The following is a 22,105-nucleotide window of genomic DNA, read 5'->3' on the forward strand; positions in this document are numbered from 1 at the left end:
AAACTAGAGACGTGACAAAGAATCTGCAATTTTGTTCACAAGACCTGGGACTTATTTCACTTTGATCCAGATATTCAGCTGAAAGCAAAGCAAAACCAAATGTGTCGGCAGCTTCACAACACCCCGCCCTACCATTCAACGTAGACAAAAACCCATACCACAAAAGTAAGTCCTCCTCCTAACACCTGGGCAGCCTGATGGGAGACGGCGCAGATGTTAAACCTCTAGTAAGCAGATAAAGCCGGCGAGAGAAAATCTTCCCCATAGGAATAACCCCGACTGCAAAAAACAAAATTCCCAAGTAAACACTGTAGTTCCTTCAATCTCCCTTTTTTCTTAGGGTTCTATTACACCAACAGATGTCTGACAGATTTTTACAGCCAGAGCCGGAAATAGATTGCTTTATAGTCTGTTCCTGACTTTGGCTGAAAAAAATCTCAGATAGTTTGTTGGTGTAATAGGGCCCCTAGACATCACACCAGAGATTAAGGAACCGATTAGAACAGCTTTACTATCAGGCAAACAAAACTCCCATCTTTTCAGAATCAATAACTATCCCTAAAAATTCCAGTCTACTGCATGGCTCAATGAACTCCGAAGTAATCACAGATAGACCGGAAAGTATTTAAAGGAGAAGTCCAGTCAAAATTTTTATTAAAGTATTGTATTGCCCCCAAAAGTTATACAAATCCCCAATATACACTTATTACAGGAAATGCTTATAAAGTGCTTTTTTCCCTGCACTTACTACTGCATCAAGGCTTCACTTCCCGGATAACTTGGTGATGTCACTTCCCGGATAACTTGGTGATGTCACTTCCTGGATAACTTGGTGATGTCACTTCCTGGATAACTTGGTGATGTCATGTCCAGAGCTGTGCGGGCTGTGGCTGCTAAAGAGGATGATGGCAGAGGGATGTTCAGTGTCCCTTAGTGTCCTCCTGCCATCATCCGCCCCAGCCGCACAGCCCTGGGAGTCGTGACATCTCCATGTTATCCAGGAAGGGACATCACCATGTTATCCAGGAAGGGACATCACCATGTTATCCCGGAGGCTACAGCCCGTGGGTGGGTCCCCTCAGTGTAAAAACAGGAGAGGCTATAGCCTGTGGACAGGACCCCGTCAGGCTCTCCCAAACCTGGACTAAAGCCTCCGCCAACTCCTGTACAGCCTGTGCTGCAACATGATGTTGGTGGATGGAGCGAGACTTGGTGTGTGTATGTATACACAGTGCTCTGTGGGCCCTGTACATTACTATATAGCGCTCTGTGGGCCCTGTGCAGTGGGGGGGAAAAGTAAGTAAAAAAGTAAGTCAGTCACCAATAGTGCAAGTTCCACCACTTAAAAAGATGAGAGGCGTCTGTAATTTACATCATATGTAGACCTCAACTATGAGAGACAAAATAAGAAAACAAATCCTGAAAATCTGATTTTGTAAGAATTTATTTGCAAATTATGGTGGAAAATAAGTATTTGGTCACCTACAAACAATCAAGATTTCTGGCTCTCACAGACCTGTAACTTCTTCTTTAAGAGTCTCCTCTTTCCTCCACTCATTACCTGTAGTAATGGCACCTGTTTAAACTTGTTATGAGTATAAAAAGACACCTGTGCACACCCTCAAACAGTCAGACTCCAAACTCCACTATGGTGAAGACCAAAGAGCTGTCAAAGGACAACAGAAACAAAATTGTAGCCCTGCACCAGGCTGGGAAGACTGAATCTGCAATAGGCAACCAGCTTGGAGTGAAGAAATCAACTGTGGGAGCAATAATTAGAAAATGGAAGACATACAAGACCACTGATAATCTCCCTCGATCTGGGGTTCCAAGCCAAATCTCCCCCCGTACGGTCAAAATTATCACAAGAACGGTGAGCAAAAATCCCAGAACCCTGCGGGGGGAACCTAGTGAATGAAGTGCAGAGAGCTGGGAGCAATGTAACAAAGCCTACCATCAGTAAGACACTACGCCAGTGCCAGGGACTCAGATCCTGCAGTGCCAGACGGGTCCCACTGCCTAAGCCAGTACATGTCCGGGCCCGTCTGCAGTTTGCTAGAGAGCATTTGGATGATCCAGAAGAGTATTGGGAGAATGTCCTATGGTCTGATGAAACCAAAGTGGAACTGTTTGCTAGAAACACAACTTGTCGTGTTTGGAGGAAAAAGAATACTGAGTTGCATCCATCACACACCATACCTACTGTAAAGCATGGGGGGGGGACATCAGGCTTTGGGGCTGTTTCTCTGCACAGGGGCCAGGACGACTGATCCGGGTACATGAAAGAATGAATGGGGCCATGTATTGTGAGATTTTGAGTGCAAACCTCCTTCCATCAGCAAGGGCATTGAAGATGAAACGTGGCTGCTGGGTCTTTCAACATGACAATGATCCAAAGCACACCGCCAGGGCAACCAAGGAGTGGCTTGGTAAGAAGCATTTCAAGGTCCTGGAGTGGCCGAGCCAGTCTCCACATCTCAACCCTATAGAAAACCTTTGGAGGGAGGTGAAAGTCCGTGTTGCCAAGCGACAGCCCCAAAACATCACTGCTCTAGAGGAGATCTGCATGGAGGAATGGGCCAACAGAACAACAGTGTGTGCCAACCTTGTGAGAACTTACAGAAAACGTCTGACCTCTGTCATTGCCAACAAAGGAGATAGAACAAAGGATTGGGAGGAAATTTTGTTACTGACCAAATACTTATTTTCCACCATAATTTGCAAATAAATTCTTACAAAATCAGACAATGCGATTTTCTGGATTTGTTTTCTCATTCTGTCTCTCATAGTTGAGGTCTAATATGGTGTCAATTACAGACGCCTCTCGTCTTTTTAAGTGGTGGAACTTGCACTATTGGGGACTGACTAAATACTTTTTTTCCCCACTGTACATTACTGTATAGCAGCGCTCTGTGGGCCCTGTACATTACTGTATAGCAGCGCTCTGTGGGCCCTGTACATTACTGTATAGCAGCGCTCTGTGGGCCCTGTACATTACTGTATAGCGCTCTGTGGGCCCTGTACATTACTGTATAGCAGCGCTCTGTGGGCCCTGTACATTACTGTATAGCAGCGATCTGTGGGCCCTGTATATTACTGTATAGCAGCGCTCTGTGGGCCCTGTATATTACTGTATAGCAGCGCTCTGTGGGCCCTGTATATTACTGTATAGCAGCGCTCTGTGGGCCCTGTATAGCAGCGCTCTGTGGGCCCTGTATATTACTGTATAGCGCTCTGTGGGCCCTGTATATTACTGTATAGCGCTCTGTGGGCCTGTACATTACTGTATAGCAGCGATCTGTGGGCCTTGTATATTACTGTATAGCAGCGCTCTGTGGGCCCTGTATATTACTGTATAGCAGCGCTCTGTGGGCCCTGTATATTACTGTATAGCAGCGCTCTGTGGGCCCTGTATAGCAGCGCTCTGTGGGCCCTGTACATTACTGTATAGCGCTCTGTGGGCCCTGTATATTACTGTATAGCGCTCTGTGGGCCTTGTACATTACTGTATAGCGCTCTGTGGGCCTTGTACATTACTGTATAGCGCTCTGTGGGCCCTGTACATTACTGTATAGCAGCGCTCTGTGGGCCCTGTACATTACTGTATAGCAGCGCTCTGTGGGCCCTGTACATTACTGTATAGCGCTCTGTGGGCCTTGTACATTACTGTATAGCGCTCTGTGGGCCTTGTACATTACTGTATAGCGCTCTGTGGGCCCTGTACATTACTGTATAGCGCTCTGTGGGCCTTGTACATTACTGTATAGCGCTCTGTGGGCCTTGTACATTACTGTATAGCGCTCTGTGGGCCCTGTATATTACTGTATAGCAGCGCTCTGTTGGCCCTGTACATTACTGTATAGCAGCGCTCTGTGGGCCCTGTACATTACTGTATAGCGCTCTGTGGGCCCTGTATATTACTGTATAGCGCTCTGTGGGCCCTGTATATTACTGTATAGCAGCGCTCTGTGGGCCCTGTACATTACTGTATAGCGCTCTGTGGGCCCTGTATATTACTGTATAGCAGCGATCTGTGGGCCCTGTACATTACTGTATAGCAGCGATCTGTGGGCCTGTACATTACTGTATAGCGCTCTGTGGGCCCTGTATATTACTGTATAGCAGCGCTCTGTGGGCCCTGTATATTACTGTATAGCAGCGCTCTGTGGCCCTGTATATTACTGTATAGCAGCGCTCTGTGGGCCCTGTATATTACTGTATAGCAGCGCTCTGTGGGCCCTGTATATTACTGTATAGCAGCGCTCTGTGGGCCCTGTATATTACTGTATAGCAGCGCTCTGTGGGCCCTGTATAGCAGCGCTCTGTGGGCCCTGTATATTACTGTATAGCGCTCTGTGGGCCCTGTATATTACTGTATAGCGCTCTGTGGGCCCTGTATATTACTGTATAGCAGCGCTCTGTGGGCCCTGTATAGCAGCGCTCTGTGGGCCCTGTACATTACTGTATAGCAGCGCTCTGTGGGCCCTGTACATTACTGTATAGCGCTCTGTGGGCCCTGTATATTACTGTATAGCAGCGCTCTGTGGGCCCTGTATATTACTGTATAGCAGCGCTCTGTGGGCCCTGTATATTACTGTATAGCAGCGCTCTGTGGGCCCTGTATATTACTGTATAGCGCTCTGTGGGCCCTGTATATTACTGTATAGCAGCGCTCTGTGGGCCCTGTATATTACTGTATAGCAGCGCTCTGTGGGCCCTGTATATTACTGTATAGCAGCGCTCTGTGGGCCCTGTATATTACTGTATAGCAGCGCTCTGTGGGCCCTGTATATTACTGTATAGCGCTCTGTGGGCCCTGTACATTACTGTATAGCGCTCTGTGGGCCCTGTATATTACTGTATAGCAGCGCTCTGTGAGCCCTGTGCATTATTGTATAGCGCTCTGTGAGCCCTGTACATTAACCTTGCGTCGGGTCTGGCAGGTCAGAGGCGTCTTCCCCTTCTCTCGGCACACGTCAAGACCCGAGCACAGAGGAACGGCGACAGCCGGAGACCCTGCTGATCTGGAAGGAGAGAGAGCGTCAGCAGCAGCAGCTCCAGCAGAGACAGGACGTTCTGCGGCGGCCGTCTGTGGACCGCAGGGAGAGGTGAGATACCCGTAACCCTTCACAGCCTGTAATCACACAGAAACTTACAGCACCACAGAGTGTTTTCCAGCATGAGGGTAGAGGGGCAGACAGCATCTTGTCTAACCAGGTATCACAGGTTTTTTTTTTTTTTTTGTCCAGCCTGCAGAAGAGCCATCCTTGTCCATCATCAGGCCAGAGCCACAATGAGGGGTCCAGGTAAGTGTATAGGGGTGGTGGCTGGTTAGGATGGCCCTCCTGGAGGGTGGGGGCTGGTGGGCTGGTTAGGATGGCCCTCCTGGAGGGTGGGGGCTGGCTAGGATGGTCCTCCTGGAGGGTGGGGGCTGGTGGGCTGGTTAGGATGGCCCTCCTGGAGGGTGGGGGCTGGTGGGCTGGTTAGGATGGCCCTCCTGGAGGGTGGGGGCTGGTGGGCTGGTTAGGATGGCCCTCCTGGAGGGTGGGGGCTGGTGGGCTGGTTAGGATGGCCCTCCTGGAGGGTGGGGGCTGGTGGGCTGGTTACGATGGCCCTCCTGGAGGGTGGGGGCTGGTGGGCTGGTTACGATGGCCCTCCTGGAGGGTGGGGGCTGGTGGGCTGGTTACGATGGCCCTCCTGGAGGGTGGGGGCTGGTGGGCTGGTTAGGATGGCCCTCCTGGAGGGTGGGGGCTGGTGGGCTGGTTAGGATGGCCCTCCTGGAGGGTGGGGGCTGGTGGGCTGGTTAGGATGGCCCTCCTGGAGGGTGGGGGCTGGTGGGCTGGTTAGGATGGCCCTCCTGGAGGGTGGGGGCTGGTGGGCTGGTTAGGATGGCCCTCCTGGAGGGTGGGGGCTGGTGGGCTGGTTAGGATGGCCCTCCTGGAGGGTGGGGGCTGGTGGGCTGGTTAGGATGGCCCTCCTGGAGGGTGGGGGCTGGTTAGGATGGCCCTCCTGGAGGGTGGGGGCTGGTTAGGATGGCCCTCCTGGAGGGTGGGGGCTGGTTAGGATGGCCCTCCTGGAGGGTGGGGGCTGGTTAGGATGGCCCTCCTGGAGGGTGGGGGCTGGTTAGGATGGCCCTCCTGGAGGGTGGGGGCTGGTGGGCTGGTTAGGATGGCCCTCCTGGAGGGTGGGGGCTGGTGGGCTGGTTAGGATGGCCCTCCTGGAGGGTGGGGGCTGGTGGGCTGGTTAGGATGGCCCTCCTGGAGGGTGGGGGCTGGTGGGCTGGTTAGGATGGCCCTCCTGGAGGGTGGGGGCTGGTGGGCTGGTTAGGATGGCCCTCCTGGAGGGTGGGGGCTGGTGGGCTGGTTAGGATGGCCCTCCTGGAGGGTGGGGGCTGGTGGGCTGGTTAGGATGGCCCTCCTGGAGGGTGGGGGCTGCTGGGCTGGTTAGGATGGTCCTCCTGGAAGGTGGGGGTTGGTTAGGATGGTCCTCCTGGGAGGTGGGGGCTGGTTAGGATGGTCCTCCTGGGAGGTGGGGGCTGGTTAGGATGGTCCTCCTGGGAGGTGGGGGCTGGTTAGGATGGTCCTCCTGGGAGGTGGGGGCTGGTTAGGATGGTCCTCCTGGAAGGTGGGGGCTGGTTAGGATGGCCCTCCTGGAGGGTGGGGGCTGGTGGGCTGGTTAGGATGGCCCTCCTGGAGGGTGGGGGCTGGTGGGCTGGTTAGGATGGCCCTCCTGGAGGGTGGGGGCTGCTGGGCTGGTTAGGATGGTCCTCCTGGAAGGTGGGGGTTGGTTAGGATGGTCCTCCTGGGAGGTGGGGGCTGGTTAGGATGGTCCTCCTGGGAGGTGGGGGCTGGTTAGGATGGTCCTCCTGGGAGGTGGGGGTTGGTTAGGATGGCCCTCCTGGGAGGTGGGGGCTGGTTAGGATGGTCCTCCTGGAGGGTGGGGGTTGGCTAGGATGGTCCTCCAGGGAGGTGGGGGCTGGGTGGGATCCATGATGTACACTTTGGGTCCGGGTGGTGCGAGCTCAGGAGTCAGACCTGTGTTATACCCAGATGGTACCTGGTTGGTGCAGTCCTTTCTTTAATAAACACTACCCGTTTTCCACGCTCTTCGCCGCTCCCTTCCTATGAACAGGCCCGTTTCTATGTGTTACAATATCCCCTCTGTGACATGTCTCCATTAGAATTAATGGAGGGGATATGGCCACACTGGGGGACAACAGGCCCGCCACCACTGCTTAGAGCCTGCCCGGTGCACCAGTCTAGAGAGGGAACCGGGCAGCATTTTGAGCCACCTGTGTTGTACCTGATGGCAAATTTTGCTTTAAGATCAGGACACAGGGTGAGCTGTAATAATGCTATTTTACTACACCTAAGAATTGTATTAAAAAGCGGACTCCCCCTTTAAGGGGTTAGAGTCCATTTACACTGATATGGGGCAAGGATGCAAACGAGTGCCGATCAGCAAGATCCTAATAAGGCACGACAAATGGCACAGCCCCACACCCCAATGCAGTAGGAACACGGGGGTCAGGGAGGCGGAGTTGACCTTTAACACGTTTGGGTATGAATGCTCTGTCTATGACCTGTGATTGTCTCCTTTTCTAGTCCAGCAGCCGGTGTCTCCTCTGAAGTCTGGAGCAGACAGCGCAGTCAGGTAAGTGCTCCGTCCCCCACCCCGCCTCGCCACAGAGGGGTTGTCATAGTGACAGGTTCCAGAGATCAGAATTATTCAGCGTTGTGCTTGTCGGTGCAGACGGCAGTCGCCCTGTCCTACAGGTTGCTATTGAGCCCATGACTTCATGACATCACAGTCTCTGAGTCATCTCCCACCTGTCTAGACCATTTCCGAGCAGCCGGCACAATTTATTCTGAATGAGTCTCGCACTCCTGTAAAGCACATAATCTGTTTACTACTCCGGCGGCCCCTTCAGGAGAGGTCATACCAGAGAGGAGACCACGTGTGTATAGAGGGGTCATACCAGAGAGGAGACCACGTGTGTATAGAGGGGTCATACCAGAGAGGAGACCACGTGTGTATAGAGGGGTCATACCAGAGAGGAGACCACGTGTGTATAGAGGGGTCATACCAGAGAGGAGGCCACGTGTGTATAGAGGGGTCATACCAGAGAGGAGACCACGTGTGTATAGAGGGGTCATACCAGAGAGGAGACCACGTGTGTATAGAGGGGTCATACCAGAGAGGAGACCACGTGTGTATAGAGGGGTCATACCAGAGAGGAGACCACGTGTGTATAGAGGGGTCATACCAGAGAGGAGACCATGTGTGTGTATAGAGGGGTCATACCAGAGAGGAGACCACGTGTGTATAGAGGGGTCCTACCAGAGAGGAGGCCACGTGTGTATAGAGGGGTCATACCAGAGAGGAGGCCACGTGTGTGTATAGAGGGGTCATACCAGAGAGGAGGCCACGTGTGTATAGAGGGGTCATACCAGAGAGGAGGCCACGTGTGTGTATAGAGGGGTGATACCAGAGAGGAGGCCACGTGTGTATAGAGGGGTCATACCAGAGAGGAGGCCACGTGTGTGTATAGAGGGGTGATACCAGAGAGGAGACCACGTGTGTGTGTATATAGAGGGGTCATACCAGAGAGGAGACCATGTGTGTGTATATACACGTGGTCTCCTCTCTGGTATCACCCCTCTATACACACGTGGTCTCCTCTCTGGTATCACCCCTCTATACACACAAGAAGTATTATTATACCCCATACAAATGATTCCCATTCTCCTTAAACATAAAGATATATCTAAACTTAGAGCTGCATTCACTGCTTTTATATGGAGATCAAAAAAATCCTGAATATCATATGATACTTTATGCACAACCAAAAACAGAGGAGGAGCTCAGCTACCTGATATCAGGTTATACAATCTGGCATCTATATACAGACATATTAGAGATTGGCTCAATCACACCTCTTACTTCTCTAACTTCTCACTAGAATCCTCCCTTACCCATCCATGGCCTTTATCCGCACTCCTTCATAATACCATCTCTGAATTACCTTCTCATTTCAGGCAGAATGTCATTCTTAGAGACACAATAGCGACTTGGAAAGCTGTCAGGAAACTATACAATTTACCCTTCAAACTTTCTAAATATCTTCCCTTGTGGAATTCACCATTATTCCGACCTGGAACTAGAAGCCCTGATCATACAATATGGAAAGAAAGGAATATCACTACTTTAGGTCACTTACTTGATTCTGAAGTAGGAATATTTCTTTCCTGGGATCGACTGAGAGAACAATATGACTTGCCCCAAGAACAAGAAGTACAGTATTATAAACTTCTCAAATTAGCAAGCAACCGAGTTCAATCAATAGCCATTGCAGAAAAATCGGGACCGTTTGACCTTCTTTGCTCCAGAACGACCTTACGACTTTCCCTGTCACCAATATACCAAATGCTTTCCTCCATTTCTTTTGACCGTGCCCCCCCGACATTTGTGAAAAAATGGTATGACGACTTACAATGTAATGTATTAGAACAACGATTATTAAATGGAATTAAATTCGTTCACACCGCTACTCCTAACACAAAACTGAGAGAGCTCCACTTCCGACTGTTAAACAAAGCAATATATGCTTTTAATCTCTCTTATACTCAACACCTAGAAGGTTATTTACAACACTGTCCTAAATGCGCTAAATCTAAAGCTGATCTCTTTCACTGTGTATGGCTGTGTCCCCATGGCCACTTATTTTGGAAATTGATAGAATCTTTTCTAACAAACACTTGGGGCACGTCTTTGCCTTTTGATCCAATCTGTTATTTGTTCCACGACGTGACGGAAGGAGGTGAGGCTCTCTCAGCCACAAAGACTATTCCTCCCGGAGTTCACCTTACTCTATTGTTAGCTCTTAAATGCCTATTAAATCATTGGCTCAAGTCTACATCCCCTACAATACCAGAGTTGGTTGATAATCTCAAAGAAACACTTCATTGGGAAATGATTGATACCCTACGTAGTAATGAAAAGTTTACGATTTCTTTCATGAAAAAATGGAAACTTTTTATAGTGAATGTTCTGTCTACAGAAGAAGAAATTCTGTTATGCAACAATTTTCCAATACAACTTGGTATCACAAAGCAATGGTTGCAGGTACCCTGGGAGTACTTACCTGTACTTGATATAAAGCATAGTATGATACAATATTACTTTAATTGTATGTTAGAGCAATAATTGGTTGCTTTGTCTGTTTTAATGATTTGTTATATTTATTTATATAATTTTATATAAGTCTACTGACTTATCATAGTTTATCTATTTTATGATTGTTCTTATCACTTTGTATTTATGTATAACTTCAATAAAATATTGTAAAAAAAAAAAAAAAAAGTATACCATAGATGGGCGGGGTATACCATAGATGGGTGGGGTATACCATAGATGGGCGGGGTATACCATAGAGAGGTTCTGGTGATACAAGTTTTGCAATAATAGTAATTTGGATTCTGTGTCCTGATGATAAATCTCTTGGATGTTTGTGCAGGGAAGTCAGACCGAGGTGTCCAAGCTGCTGTCCCCGACTGCTGTGCCCACAGGTATGTCCGCCCCATCCCATCCCGGCCCTGGCTGCCCGGCCCGCCCCATCCCATCCCGGCCCTGGCTGCCCGGCCCGCCCCATCCCATCCCGGCCCTGGCTGCCCGGCCCGCCCCATCCCATCCCGGCCCTGGCTGCCCGGCCCGCCCCATCCCGGCCCTGGCTGACCCTCACATTAGTCCTTCTTTTTTTCAGAGACTTCTGCTGCTTCGGTGCAGAAACCCAATAGCTTTCTGTTCCGGTCCTGCTCGAGGGGAGCCATGCGGAGCGCTGCAGGTGACTTTCCTGACCATTGCTGCTCTCTCTACACATAGTCACGTGACCATCGCTGCTCTCTCTACACATAGTCACGTGACCATCGCTGCTCTCTCTACACATAGTCACATGACCATCGCTGCTCTCTCTACACATAGCACTGCTGCCAGGGCTGTGGTGCTGGGAGCCATAGTGCCTCCTCTCTTTAGTTCCCTTAGACATGGATGGGTGGACTGGGGTGGCGCACACATTCCATCTACCCCTCCCCCACCATCCTGTCTACCATCTTATATACTTGACCCTTGTTTATCGCTGTAGGTTCGGAGCAGAGCTCAGCTGGGAGTTGTAGTCCTGTGCGATTACGAGGTTCCCTTCCACGTCCAGATGAGAAGACTGCATTAGCGCAACTACGCAAGGTACACAGCACCACTGCTAATATCTGTAGTCTTCCCCCTGGTAGGCAACAGAGCCATGGACCACCATGCCCACAGATTGAGGTTCATATCTGAGCACTGGACTGAAGGGAGACCTGCAATGGGTTTGGGCTTTTCTGGATGATGCATATAGTGCTGTATACTGGGGGTTACACATAGGCGCTCCACAGGTTTGGGCCTTTCTGGATGATACATATAGTGCTGTATACTCGGGGTTACACATGGGCGCTCCACAGGTTTGGGCCTTTCTGGATGATACATATAGTGCTGTATACTCGGGGTTACACATGGGCGCTCCACAGGTTTGGGCCTTTCTGGATGATACATATAGTGCTGTATACTCAGGGTTACACATAGGCGCTCCACAGGTTTGGGCCTTTCTGGATGATACATATAGTGCTGTATACTCAGGGTTACACATGGGTGCTCCAGAGGTTTGGGCCTTTTTGGATGATACATATAGTGCTGTATACTGGGGGTTACACATGGGCGCTCTAGAGGTTTGGGCTTTTCTGGGTGATATGTTTAGCTCTGTATACTCGGGGTTACACATGGGCGCTCCAGAGGTTTGGGCTTTTCTGGATGATACTCATAGTGCGGTATACTTGGGGTTACACATGGGCACTCCAGAGGTTTGGGCTTTTCTGGATGATACTCATAGTGCGGTATACTTGGGGTTACACATGGGCACTCCAGAGGTTTGGGCTTTTCTGGATGATATAGTGCTGTATACTGGGGGTTACACATGGGCGCTCCACAGGTTTGGGCTTTTCTGGATGATACATATAGTGCTGTATACTCTGGGTTACACATAGGCGCTCCACAGGTTTGGGCTTTTCTGGATGATACATATAGTGCTGTATACTCTGGGTTACACATGGGTGCTCCAGAGGTTTGGGCTTTTCTGGATAATACATATAGTGCTGTATACTTGGGCGCTCCAGAGGTTTGGGCCTTTCTGGATGATACATATAGTGCTTTATACTCTGGGTTACACATGGGCGCTCCAGAGGTTTGGGCCTTTCTGGATGATACATATAGTGCTGTATACTCTGGGTTACACATGGGCGCTCCAGAGGTTTGGGCCTTTCTGGATGATACATATAGTGCTGTATACTTGGGGTTACACATGGGCGCTCCAGAGGTTTGGGCTTTTCTGGATGATACATATAGTGCTGTATACTCTGGGTTACACATGGGCGCTCCAGAGGTTTGGGCCTTTCTGGATGATACATATAGTGCTGTATACTCGGGGTTACACATGGGCGCTCCAGAGGTTATTGGTCGGGGTCTTCTCATGCTGTCACATAGACATCCATGCTGTCTCTCTCTCCAGGACATTGAATCCCATCTGAACATCACGCTGGAAGATCCGCTCTGTGAGGCTCTCTCTAATGGAGTGGCGCTGTGCCAGCTGCTGAACCATCTCCGCCCGCGCACCATCCCCATCATCAATGTGCCTTCACCCGCTGTGGTATGATGTGTGAGATCTGAGACCCTGCCAGTGCTGCCATCCGGCCCCCATTCATCCATCTTTATTCTCTTCCAGCCTAAACTCAACCTTGTGAAGTGTAGAAAGAACGTGGACAGCTTCCTGGAGGCCTGCCGGAGGCTGGGGGTCCCCGAGGTAATATATACTCTATATATCAATCATCTGGTCTGAGGGGGAAACCTGTGCTCTCCTGTGTGGGGTCTGCAAATACTAATGTAACCTTCTATTACTGGTGCATGGGTCCTGCATGCTCTATAACAGTCCATTACTGGTTTATGGGTCCTGCCTGCTGTATAACAGTCCATTACTGGTTTATGGGTCCTGTCTGCTCTATAACAGTCCATTACTGGTGTATAGGTCCTGTCTGCTCTATAACAGTCTATTACTGGTGTATAGGTCCTGTCTGCTCTATAACAGTCCATTACCGGTGTATGGGTCCTGCATGCTGTATAACAGTCCATTACTGGTGTATAGGTCCTGCATGCTGTATAACAGTCCATTACTGGTTTATGGGTCCTGCCTGCTGTATAACAGTCCATTACTGGTGTATGGGTCCTGCCTGCTGTATAACAGTCCATTACTGGTGTATAGGTCCTGTCTGCTCTATAACAGTCCATTACTGGTGTATGGGTCCTGCCTGCTGTATAACAGTCCATTACTGGTGTATAGGTCCTGTCTGCTCTATAACAGTCCATTACTGGTGTATAGGTCCTGTCTGCTGTATAACAGTCCATTACTGGTGTATGGGTCCTGCCTGCTGTATAACAGTCAATTACTGGTGTATAGGTCCTGTCTGCTCTATAACAGTCCATTACTGGTACATGGGTCCTGCCTGCTGTATAACAGTCCATTACTGGTACATGGGTCCTGTCTGCTATATAACAGTCCATTACTGGTGCATGAGTCCTGTCTGCTCTATATTAGTCCAGTGTCCATGTGGAGGGGGCAGGGCAGGTTTGGGGGCTCGTCCGGGATGTAGAGATGTGTCCATGTGGAGGGGGCAGGGCAGGTTTGGGGGCTCGTCCGGGATGTATTTCCTGTGTTCGTGCTGCGGACTGTTGTTGTTCCTCTGCTGATGCTTCATGTATTAACAAGTCTCTTTATTTATTTATTTTCCCTCCACTTCTTTCATTCTCTGATCCTTTGCCATTTCTCTCCCCCGTGGACCCTGCCCCCCTTCTCCCCACTGGTTGTCCTCTGTCCCCGCCCGGCTCCCTCTTTGCCCTTCTTCTCTTTCCTGTTGTCTCCGTCCGTCTCCCTCTTTGTCCTTCTCTTTCCTGTTGTCCCCGCCCGGCTCCCTCTTTGCCCTTCTTCTCTTTCCTGTTGACCCCATCCGACTCCCTCTTTGTCCTTCTCTTTCCTGTTGTCCCCGTCCGGCTCCCTCTTTGCCCTTCTCTTTCCTGTTGTCCCCGGTCCGTCTCCCTCTTTGCCCTACTCTTTCCTGTTGTCCCCGTCCGTCTCCCTCTTTGCCCTTCTCTTTCCTGTTGTCCTCTTCTCCCCGGTCCGTCTCTCTCTTTGCGCTTCTCTTTCCTGTTGTCCCCGTCCGTCTCCCTCTTTGCCCTTCTGTTTCTTGTTGTCCTCTTTTCCCCCGTCCGTCTCCCTCTTTGCCCTTCTGTTTCTTGTTGTCCTCTTTTCCCCCGTCCGTCTCCCTCTTTGCCCTTCTGTTTCTTGTTGTCCTCTTTTCCCCTGTCCGGCTCCCTCTTTGCCCCTTCTTTCCCCTGTTGTCCCCGTCCGGCTCCCTCTTTGCCCTTCTCTTTCCTCTGTTCCCGTCCGGCTCTCTCTTTGCCCTTCTCTTTCCTTTCGTCCTCTTCTCCCCCGTCCGGCTCCCTCTTTGCCCTTCTCTTTCCTGTTATCTCCATCCGGCTCCCTCTTTGCCCTTCTCTTTCCTGTTGTCCTCTTCTCCCCCGTCCGGCTCCCTCTTTGTCCTTCTCTTTCCTGTTGTCCCCATCCATCTCCCTCTTTGCCCTTCTCTTTCCTCTGTCCCTGGTGTATAGGTTCTGCCTGCTGTACTGTATTCCTTACTGGTGCATGGGTCCTGTCTGCTCTATATTAGTCCAGTGTCCATGTGGAGGGGGCAGAGCAGGTTTGGGGGCTCGTCCGGGATGTAGAGATGTGTCCATGTGGAGGGGGCAGGGCAGGTTTGGGGGCTCGTCCGGGATGTAGAGATGTGTCCATGTGGAGGGGGCAGGGCAGGTTTGGGGGCTCGTCCGGGATGTAGAGATGTGTCCATGTGGAGGGGGCAGGGCAGGTTTGGGGGCTCGTCCGGGATGTAGAGATGTGTCCATGTGGAGGGGGCAGGGCAGGTTTGGGGGCTCGTCCGGGATGTATTTCCTGTGTTCGTGCTGCGGACTGTTGTTGTGCCTCTGCTAATGCTTCATGTATTAACAAGTCTCTTTATTTTTCCCTCCACTTCTTTCATTCTCTGATCCTTTGCTATTTCTCTCCCCCGTGGACCCTGCCCCCCTTCTCCCCACTGGTCGTCCTCTGTCCCCGCCCGGCTCCCTCTTTGCCCTTCTCTTTCCTGTTGTCCTCTTCTCCCCTGTCCGGCTCCCTCTTTGTCCTTCTCTTTCCTGTTGTCCCCGTCCGGCTCCCTCTTTGTCCTTCTCTTTCCTGTTGTCCCCGTCCGGCTCCCTCTTTGTCCTTCTCTTTCCTCTTCTCCCCGGTCTGTCTCCCTCTTTGCCCTTCTCTTTCCTCTTCTCCCCGGTCTGTCTCCCTCTTTGCCCTTCTCTTTCCTCTGTCCCCGTCCGGCTCCCTCTTTGCCCTTCTCTTTCCTTTTGTCCTCTTCTCCCCCGTCCGGCTCCCTCTTTGCCCTTCTCTTTCCTCTTCTCCCCGGTCCGGCTCCCTCTTTGCCCTTCTCTTTCCTCTTCTCCCCGGTCTGGCTCCCTCTTTGCCCTTCTCTTTCCTCTGTCCCCGTCCGGCTCCCTCTTTGCCCTTCTCTTTCCTCTGTCCCCTTCCGGCTCCCTCTTTGCCCTTCTCTTTCCTTTTGTCCTCTTCTCCCCCGTCCGGCTCCCTCTTTGCCCTTCCCTTTCCTCTGTCCCCTTCCGGCTCCCTCTTTGCCCTTCTCTTTCCTTTCGTCCTCTTCTCCCCGGTCCGGCTCCCTCTTTGCCCTTCTCTTTCCTCTTTTCCCCGGTCCGTCTCCCTCTTTGCCCTTTTCTTTCCTCTTCTCCCCGGTCTGTCTCCCTCTTTACCCTTCTCTTTCCTCTTCTCCCCGGTCCGTCTCCCTCTTTGCCCTTCTCTTTCCTCTTCTCCCCGGTCCGTCTCCCTCTTTGCCCTTCTCTTTCCTCTGTCCCCGTCCGGCTCCCTCTTTGCCCTTCTCTTTCCTCTGTCCCCTTCCGGCTCCCTCTTTGCCCTTCTCTTTCCTTTTGTCCTCTTCTCCCCCGTCCGGCTCCCTCTTTGCCCTTCTCTTTCCTCTTCTCCCCGGTCCGGCTTCCTCTTTGCCCTTCTCTTTCCTTTTGTCCTCTTCTCCCCCGTCCGGCTCCCTCTTTGCCCTTCTCTTTCCTCTGTCCCCTTCCGGCTCCCTCTTTGCCCTTCTCTTTCCTTTCGTCCTCTTCTCCCCCGTCCGGCTCCCTCTTTGCCCTTCTCTTTCCTCTTCTCCCCCGTCCGGCTCCCTCTTTGCCCTTCTCTTTCCTTTCGTCCTCTTCTCCCCCGTCCGGCTCCCTCTTTGCCCCTCTCTTTCCTGTTGTCCCTGTCCGGCTCCCTCTTTTCCCTTCTCTTTCCTGTTGTCCCCTTCTCCTCATTTGTCTGTCCATTCTGTGCAGCGAGACCTGTGCTCGGCCTCGGACATCCTGGGCGGGGAGCGTCTACATGACATCCTAAGGACGGTGTCCTCTGTGCTGCTGTTGTGTGCCTCTGGAGAAGCTTCTGTCCCTGGTGCCGCCAGCGTGGCAGAGACGCCTCTCCTCCATCTGCTGTATCAGTACCACGGCTTCCTGCTCTTCTACACTCTGCTAATGCTGATGTTATATGTCGCCTACAGCAAGCTGTGCCCCCAGTAGGAGGAGGGGTCACCCGGGGATCTCCCCTCATACACTACACCTGCTGGGGCACTAATAGTGGCCCCTGCCTGTGTGCCTGGAGAGAAGATGTAAAGGACAGTGCCCGGCCTGGTGCCCCCCACAACTGGACCTCTCTGCTATGCAAGACCCCCACCCCACGTGCCTTGTCGGTCCTGGCACCTCGGCCAATGACTGTGTCTCCTCTAAAGCCAAAGTGTCTGGTGCCTTACATTGCCTTCTCTGATTGGCTGAGGACATAGCCGCTCAGTAATGGAGCCTTCCTCTCCTCAGGGTCTTCACCCCCCCATCCCCTCCCACGAGTGCCTGAGCCGCTGTCTGTAATACAGATATAGATAGATATATATATTGTATAGGGTTCTGCCTTACATAGAAAAGTATTAGTAATAATATATTGAATAGGATGTAGCACTGAGAGCCCCTAGTGCCTGAGCTCCAGACCCCTGTATACCCCCCACCCCCCCAAATATATTTATATAAGCACTGTATATAGATGTACGTACACACTGTATACCCAGGGTGGGAATACACTGAGGAGCCACAAGCTGCACTGTACAGTGATGATGATGATGACGTAAGTTATATTTATGATTAAACCCCGCTGGAAATGGTTGTCGGGCTGTACCATGTGTAGTATTGGGTGGGGCTCTCCCCACATCACTATAGGGGGGCGCTCCGAGGTAAGTGAAATGTGTCGGCAGCTAATCCGATGACCAAAGATTTACCGTTGTCTTACTCAGCCGCAGTTTCTACTCAAGAGCGGCACTTCTCACTCTTCTGATCACCTCCTGGGCAGCTCACATGCACCAGTCTATCTTATCGCCCTCCCTGCTGTCACACGCATTCCTGGGGTACAGTACAGCGCGTCACGCCGTATACCTGGGGTACAGTACAGCACGTCACGCCGCATACCTGGGGTACAGTACGACACATCACGCCGTATACCTGGGGTACAGTACGGCACATCACGCTGTATACCTGGGGTACAGTACGGCACGTCACACCGTATACCTGGGGTACAGTACAGCACGTCATGCCGTATACCTGGGGTACAGTACGACACGTCACGCCGTATACCTGGGGTACAGTACGGCACGTCACACCGTATACCTGGGCAGCTGTACCACACGCTGTATACCTGGGGTACGCCACGTCTCACACACACACCGTATACCTGGGGTATGGTACGGCATGTCACACACTGTATACCTTGGGTACAGCAGCTGTGCTACACGCCGTATACCTGGGGTACGGCATGGCACGTCCTGGGGTACGGCAGCTGTAGCACACGCTGTATACCTGGGGTACGCCACGTCACACACCATATACCTGGGGTATGGCACGTCACACACACACACACACACCCCTTATACCTGGGGTACTGCATGGCACACACCATATACCTGGTGTACGGCAGCTGTACCACATGCTGTATACCTTGGGTACGCCACATCACACACACCCCGTATACCTGGGGCACTGCACGTCACACACACACCGTATACCTGGGGTACAGCACGTCACACACACACACACACCATATACCTGGGGTACAGCACGTCACACACACACCATATACCTGGGGTACACCACGTCACTCACACACACACCATATACCTGGGGTACAGCACGTCACACACACACCATATACCTGGGGTATAGCACGTCACACACACACACACACCGTATACCTGGGGTATGGCACGTCTCACACACACACACACCGTATACCTGGGGTACAGCACGTCTCACACACACCATATACCTGGGGTACATCACATCACACACACACACCATATACCTGGGGCACTGCACGTTACACATACACACACCGTATACCTGGGGCACTGCACGTCACACACACACACACCATATACCTGGGGTACGCCACGTCACACACACACCATATACCTGGGGTACACCACATCACACACACACCATATACCTGGGGTACATCACATCACACACACACACCATATACCTGGGGCACTGCACGTTACACATACACACACCGTATACCTGGGGCACTGCACGTCACACACACACACACCATATACCTGGGGTACGCCACGTCACACACACACCATATACCTGGGGTACAGCACGTCACACACACACACCATGTACCGGGGGTACAGCATGTCACACACACACACCATATACCTGGGGTACACCACATCACACACACACACCGTATACCTGGGGTACAGCACGTCACACACACACCATATACCTGGGGTACGCCACACACACACACACACACACACACAACGTATACCTGGGGCACTGCACGTCACACGCCATATACCTGGGTGTACACAATAGTTCCAATGGACACTTAAAGGGGTTGGCCACTTTATAGTAAAATAGGTCAGTACAAAGTATTAGTAAGTGTACTCACTGTATATACTAACAGCAGCTCCCTGTATATACTCACTGTATATACTGACAGCAGCTCCCTGTGTAATCACTGTATATACTGACAGCAGCTCCCTGTGTAATCACTGTATATACTGACAGCAGCTCCCTGTGTACTCACTGTATATACTGACAGCAGCTCCCTGTGTACTCACTGTATATACTGACAGCAGCTTCTTATGTACTCACTGTATATACTGACAGCAGCTCCCTGTGTACTCACTGTATATACTGACAGCAGCTCCCTGTATACTCACTGTATATACTGACAGCAGCTCCCTGTGTACTCACTGTATATACTGACAGCTGCTCCCTGTGTACCTCATAGAGCTAAAATCAGACTCCCCTACTTGTAGGCTTTAATTTGTACTCTATATTCTTATGATAAATAGCATCATATATCTACTATCTATATTCTATGTATAAGTGGGGTAAGATTTAGTTATTGTTGTCGGCCTTGTTTTATTAGCTATTTATATTCGTAAACTTATACTGCTACTGATACTTTTCTGCTATACCAATGTTATATTATATGAAAAAAAACAAAAATCCAGACTCCCCTTCACCAGGCTGGGCTGCCCTGCTCTGTTTTGTTTCTGTCCATAAAATGGCCGACATGGAGGAGCATGTGACCATGCCCCGCCCCCTGTGTCCTCCATAGACACATACAGGCTCAGTGGTGGACACTGGGGGGGCGGGGCCTGGTCACATGCTCCTCCATGTCATTAATCTTATGGACCAAAACACCACAGAGCAGGGCAGCACAGCCTGGAGGAGGGGAATCTGATACTATCTCTATGAGGTCCACAGGGAGCTGCTGTCAGTATATACAGTGAGTACACAGGGAGCTGCTGTCAGTATATACAGTGAGTACACAGGAAGCTGCTGTCAGTATATACAGTGAGTACACGGGGAGCTGCTGTCAGTATATACAGTGAGTACACAGGGAGCTGCTGTCAGTATATACAGTGAGTATACAGGGAGCTGCTGTCAGTATATACAGTGAGTACATAAGAAGCTGCTGTCAGTATATACAGTGAGTATACAGGGAGCTGCTGTCAGTATATACAGTGAGTACACGGGGAGCTGCTGTCAGTATATACAGTGAGTACATAAGAAGCTGCTGTCAGTATATACAGTGAGTATACAGGGAGCTGCTGTCAGTATATACAGTGAGTACACAGGGAGCTGCTGTCAGTATATACAGTGAGTACATAAGAAGCTGCTGTCAGTATATACAGTGAGTACACAGGGAGCTGCTGTCAGTATATACAGTGAGTACAGGGAGCTGCTGTCAGTATATACAGTGAGTACTAGAAGCTGCTGTGAGTATATACAGTGAGTATACAGGGAGCCGCTGTCAGTATATACAGTGAGTATACAGGGAGCCGCTGTCAGTATATACAGTGAGTACACAGGGAGCTGCTGTGAGTATATACAGTGAGTACTAGAAGCTGCTGTGAGTATATACAGTGAGTACACAGGGAGCTGCTGTCAGTATATACAGTGAGTATACAGGGAGCCGCTGTCAGTATATACAGTGAGTACACAGGGTGCTGCAGTCAGTATATACAGTGAGTACACAGGGAGCTGCTGTCAGTATATACAGTCAGTACAGGGAGCTGCTGTCAGTATATACAGTGAGTACACAGGGTGCTGCAGTCATTATATACAGTGAGTACACAGGGTGCTGCAGTCAGTATATACAGTGAGCTGCTGTTAGTATATACAGTGAGTACACTTACTAATACTTTGTACTGACCTATTTTACTATAAAGTGGCCATCCCCTTTAAATCCTTATCTTGGTCTCTGCCTGGCAGAGTTCATTAACCATTCCTACTCTGTCCAAACATATACCATATGATAGCCTTTCTATAAAACAAGTACACAATGCTAAGCTATACTTTTAAAAACTACACAATTTTTATTAACATGATTAAAAATCTCATCACATATTGTAGTGCAAAAAGGATCCAGTAAAGACAGAAACCACGATAGTATAGTCCTATAATTACATGTACAAGTATAGGTAAGCGTCTAGGCCATAAATATCAGCACATGTAGTGTATCCAGAAGGCCCTAGGGCTGCTAAACACAGACTGGCACAACCTGAGGAGGATCTACCAAAAGTACAAATACCGCTTACCCATAGTGGAATCTAACGCCTGTAACCCCGACGCATGTTTTGTGTAAGATCGCTTTCTCAAGGGACATCCCTGAGGCCATGTGGATACACTACATGTGCTCATATTTATGGCCTAGACGCTTACCTATACTTGTACATGTAATTATAGGACTATACTATCGTGGTTTCTGTCTTTACTGGATCCTTGTTGCACTACAATATGTGATTTTTAATCATGTTAATAAAAATTGTGTAGTTTTTAAAAGTATACCTTTGCATTGTGTACTTACCATATACCTGTGGTACGATACAGCACGTCTCACACACACCATATACCTGGGGTAAGCCACGTCACACACACCATATACCTGGGGTAAGCCACGTCACACACACACACCATATACCTGGGGTAAGCCACGTCACACACACACACCATATACCTGGGGTAAGCCACGTCACACACACACACCATATACCTGGGGTACAGCACGTCACACACACACACCATATACCTGGGGTAAGCCACGTCACACACACCATATACCTGGGGTACACCACGTCACACACACACACCATATACCTGGGGTAAGCCACATCACACACACACACCATATACCTGGGGTACAGCAGCTGTACCACTCACTGTATACCTGGGGTACGGCACGTCTCGCACTATATACCCCTCATTCCCCCTGTTTAGCAGCAGAACACCAGAGCATTGTCTCGGTAATATGTGTCAGAAGACGCCACCGTATACCTTGTACATTGGTAATACTATTCCCAGCGAGCCCGGGCAGCAT

The 22,105-nt window shown here is 50.6% G+C and overlaps 1 protein-coding gene across 2 annotated transcripts in view; it reads left to right on the plus strand.

Annotated features, from left to right (window-relative positions):
* The window catches only part of LRCH4 (leucine rich repeats and calponin homology domain containing 4), a 65,258-nt gene that overhangs the window by 18,516 nt on the left and 24,637 nt on the right, over positions 1 to 22,105 (plus strand). The window contains exons 11-19 of one of the 2 annotated variants that reach the window (XM_069949834.1): positions 4,944 to 5,108; positions 5,250 to 5,306; positions 7,605 to 7,653; positions 10,517 to 10,568; positions 10,763 to 10,843; positions 11,141 to 11,238; positions 12,593 to 12,730; positions 12,806 to 12,883; positions 16,507 to 17,373. In XM_069949834.1, the coding sequence (XP_069805935.1) occupies positions 4,944 to 5,108; positions 5,250 to 5,306; positions 7,605 to 7,653; positions 10,517 to 10,568; positions 10,763 to 10,843; positions 11,141 to 11,238; positions 12,593 to 12,730; positions 12,806 to 12,883; positions 16,507 to 16,743 (955 nt within the window). In that variant the 3' untranslated portion in view covers positions 16,744 to 17,373. Of the gene's footprint in view, positions 1 to 4,943; positions 5,109 to 5,249; positions 5,307 to 7,604; positions 7,654 to 10,516; positions 10,569 to 10,762; positions 10,844 to 11,140; positions 11,239 to 12,592; positions 12,731 to 12,805; positions 12,884 to 16,506; positions 17,374 to 22,105 lie in introns of those variants that run through there. The other variant, XM_069949843.1, reaches the window with a different exon arrangement.

The sequence above is a fragment of the Dendropsophus ebraccatus genome, chromosome 1 (genome assembly GCF_027789765.1).
Source record: "Dendropsophus ebraccatus isolate aDenEbr1 chromosome 1, aDenEbr1.pat, whole genome shotgun sequence".
Lineage (NCBI taxonomy): Eukaryota > Metazoa > Chordata > Amphibia > Anura > Hylidae > Dendropsophus > Dendropsophus ebraccatus.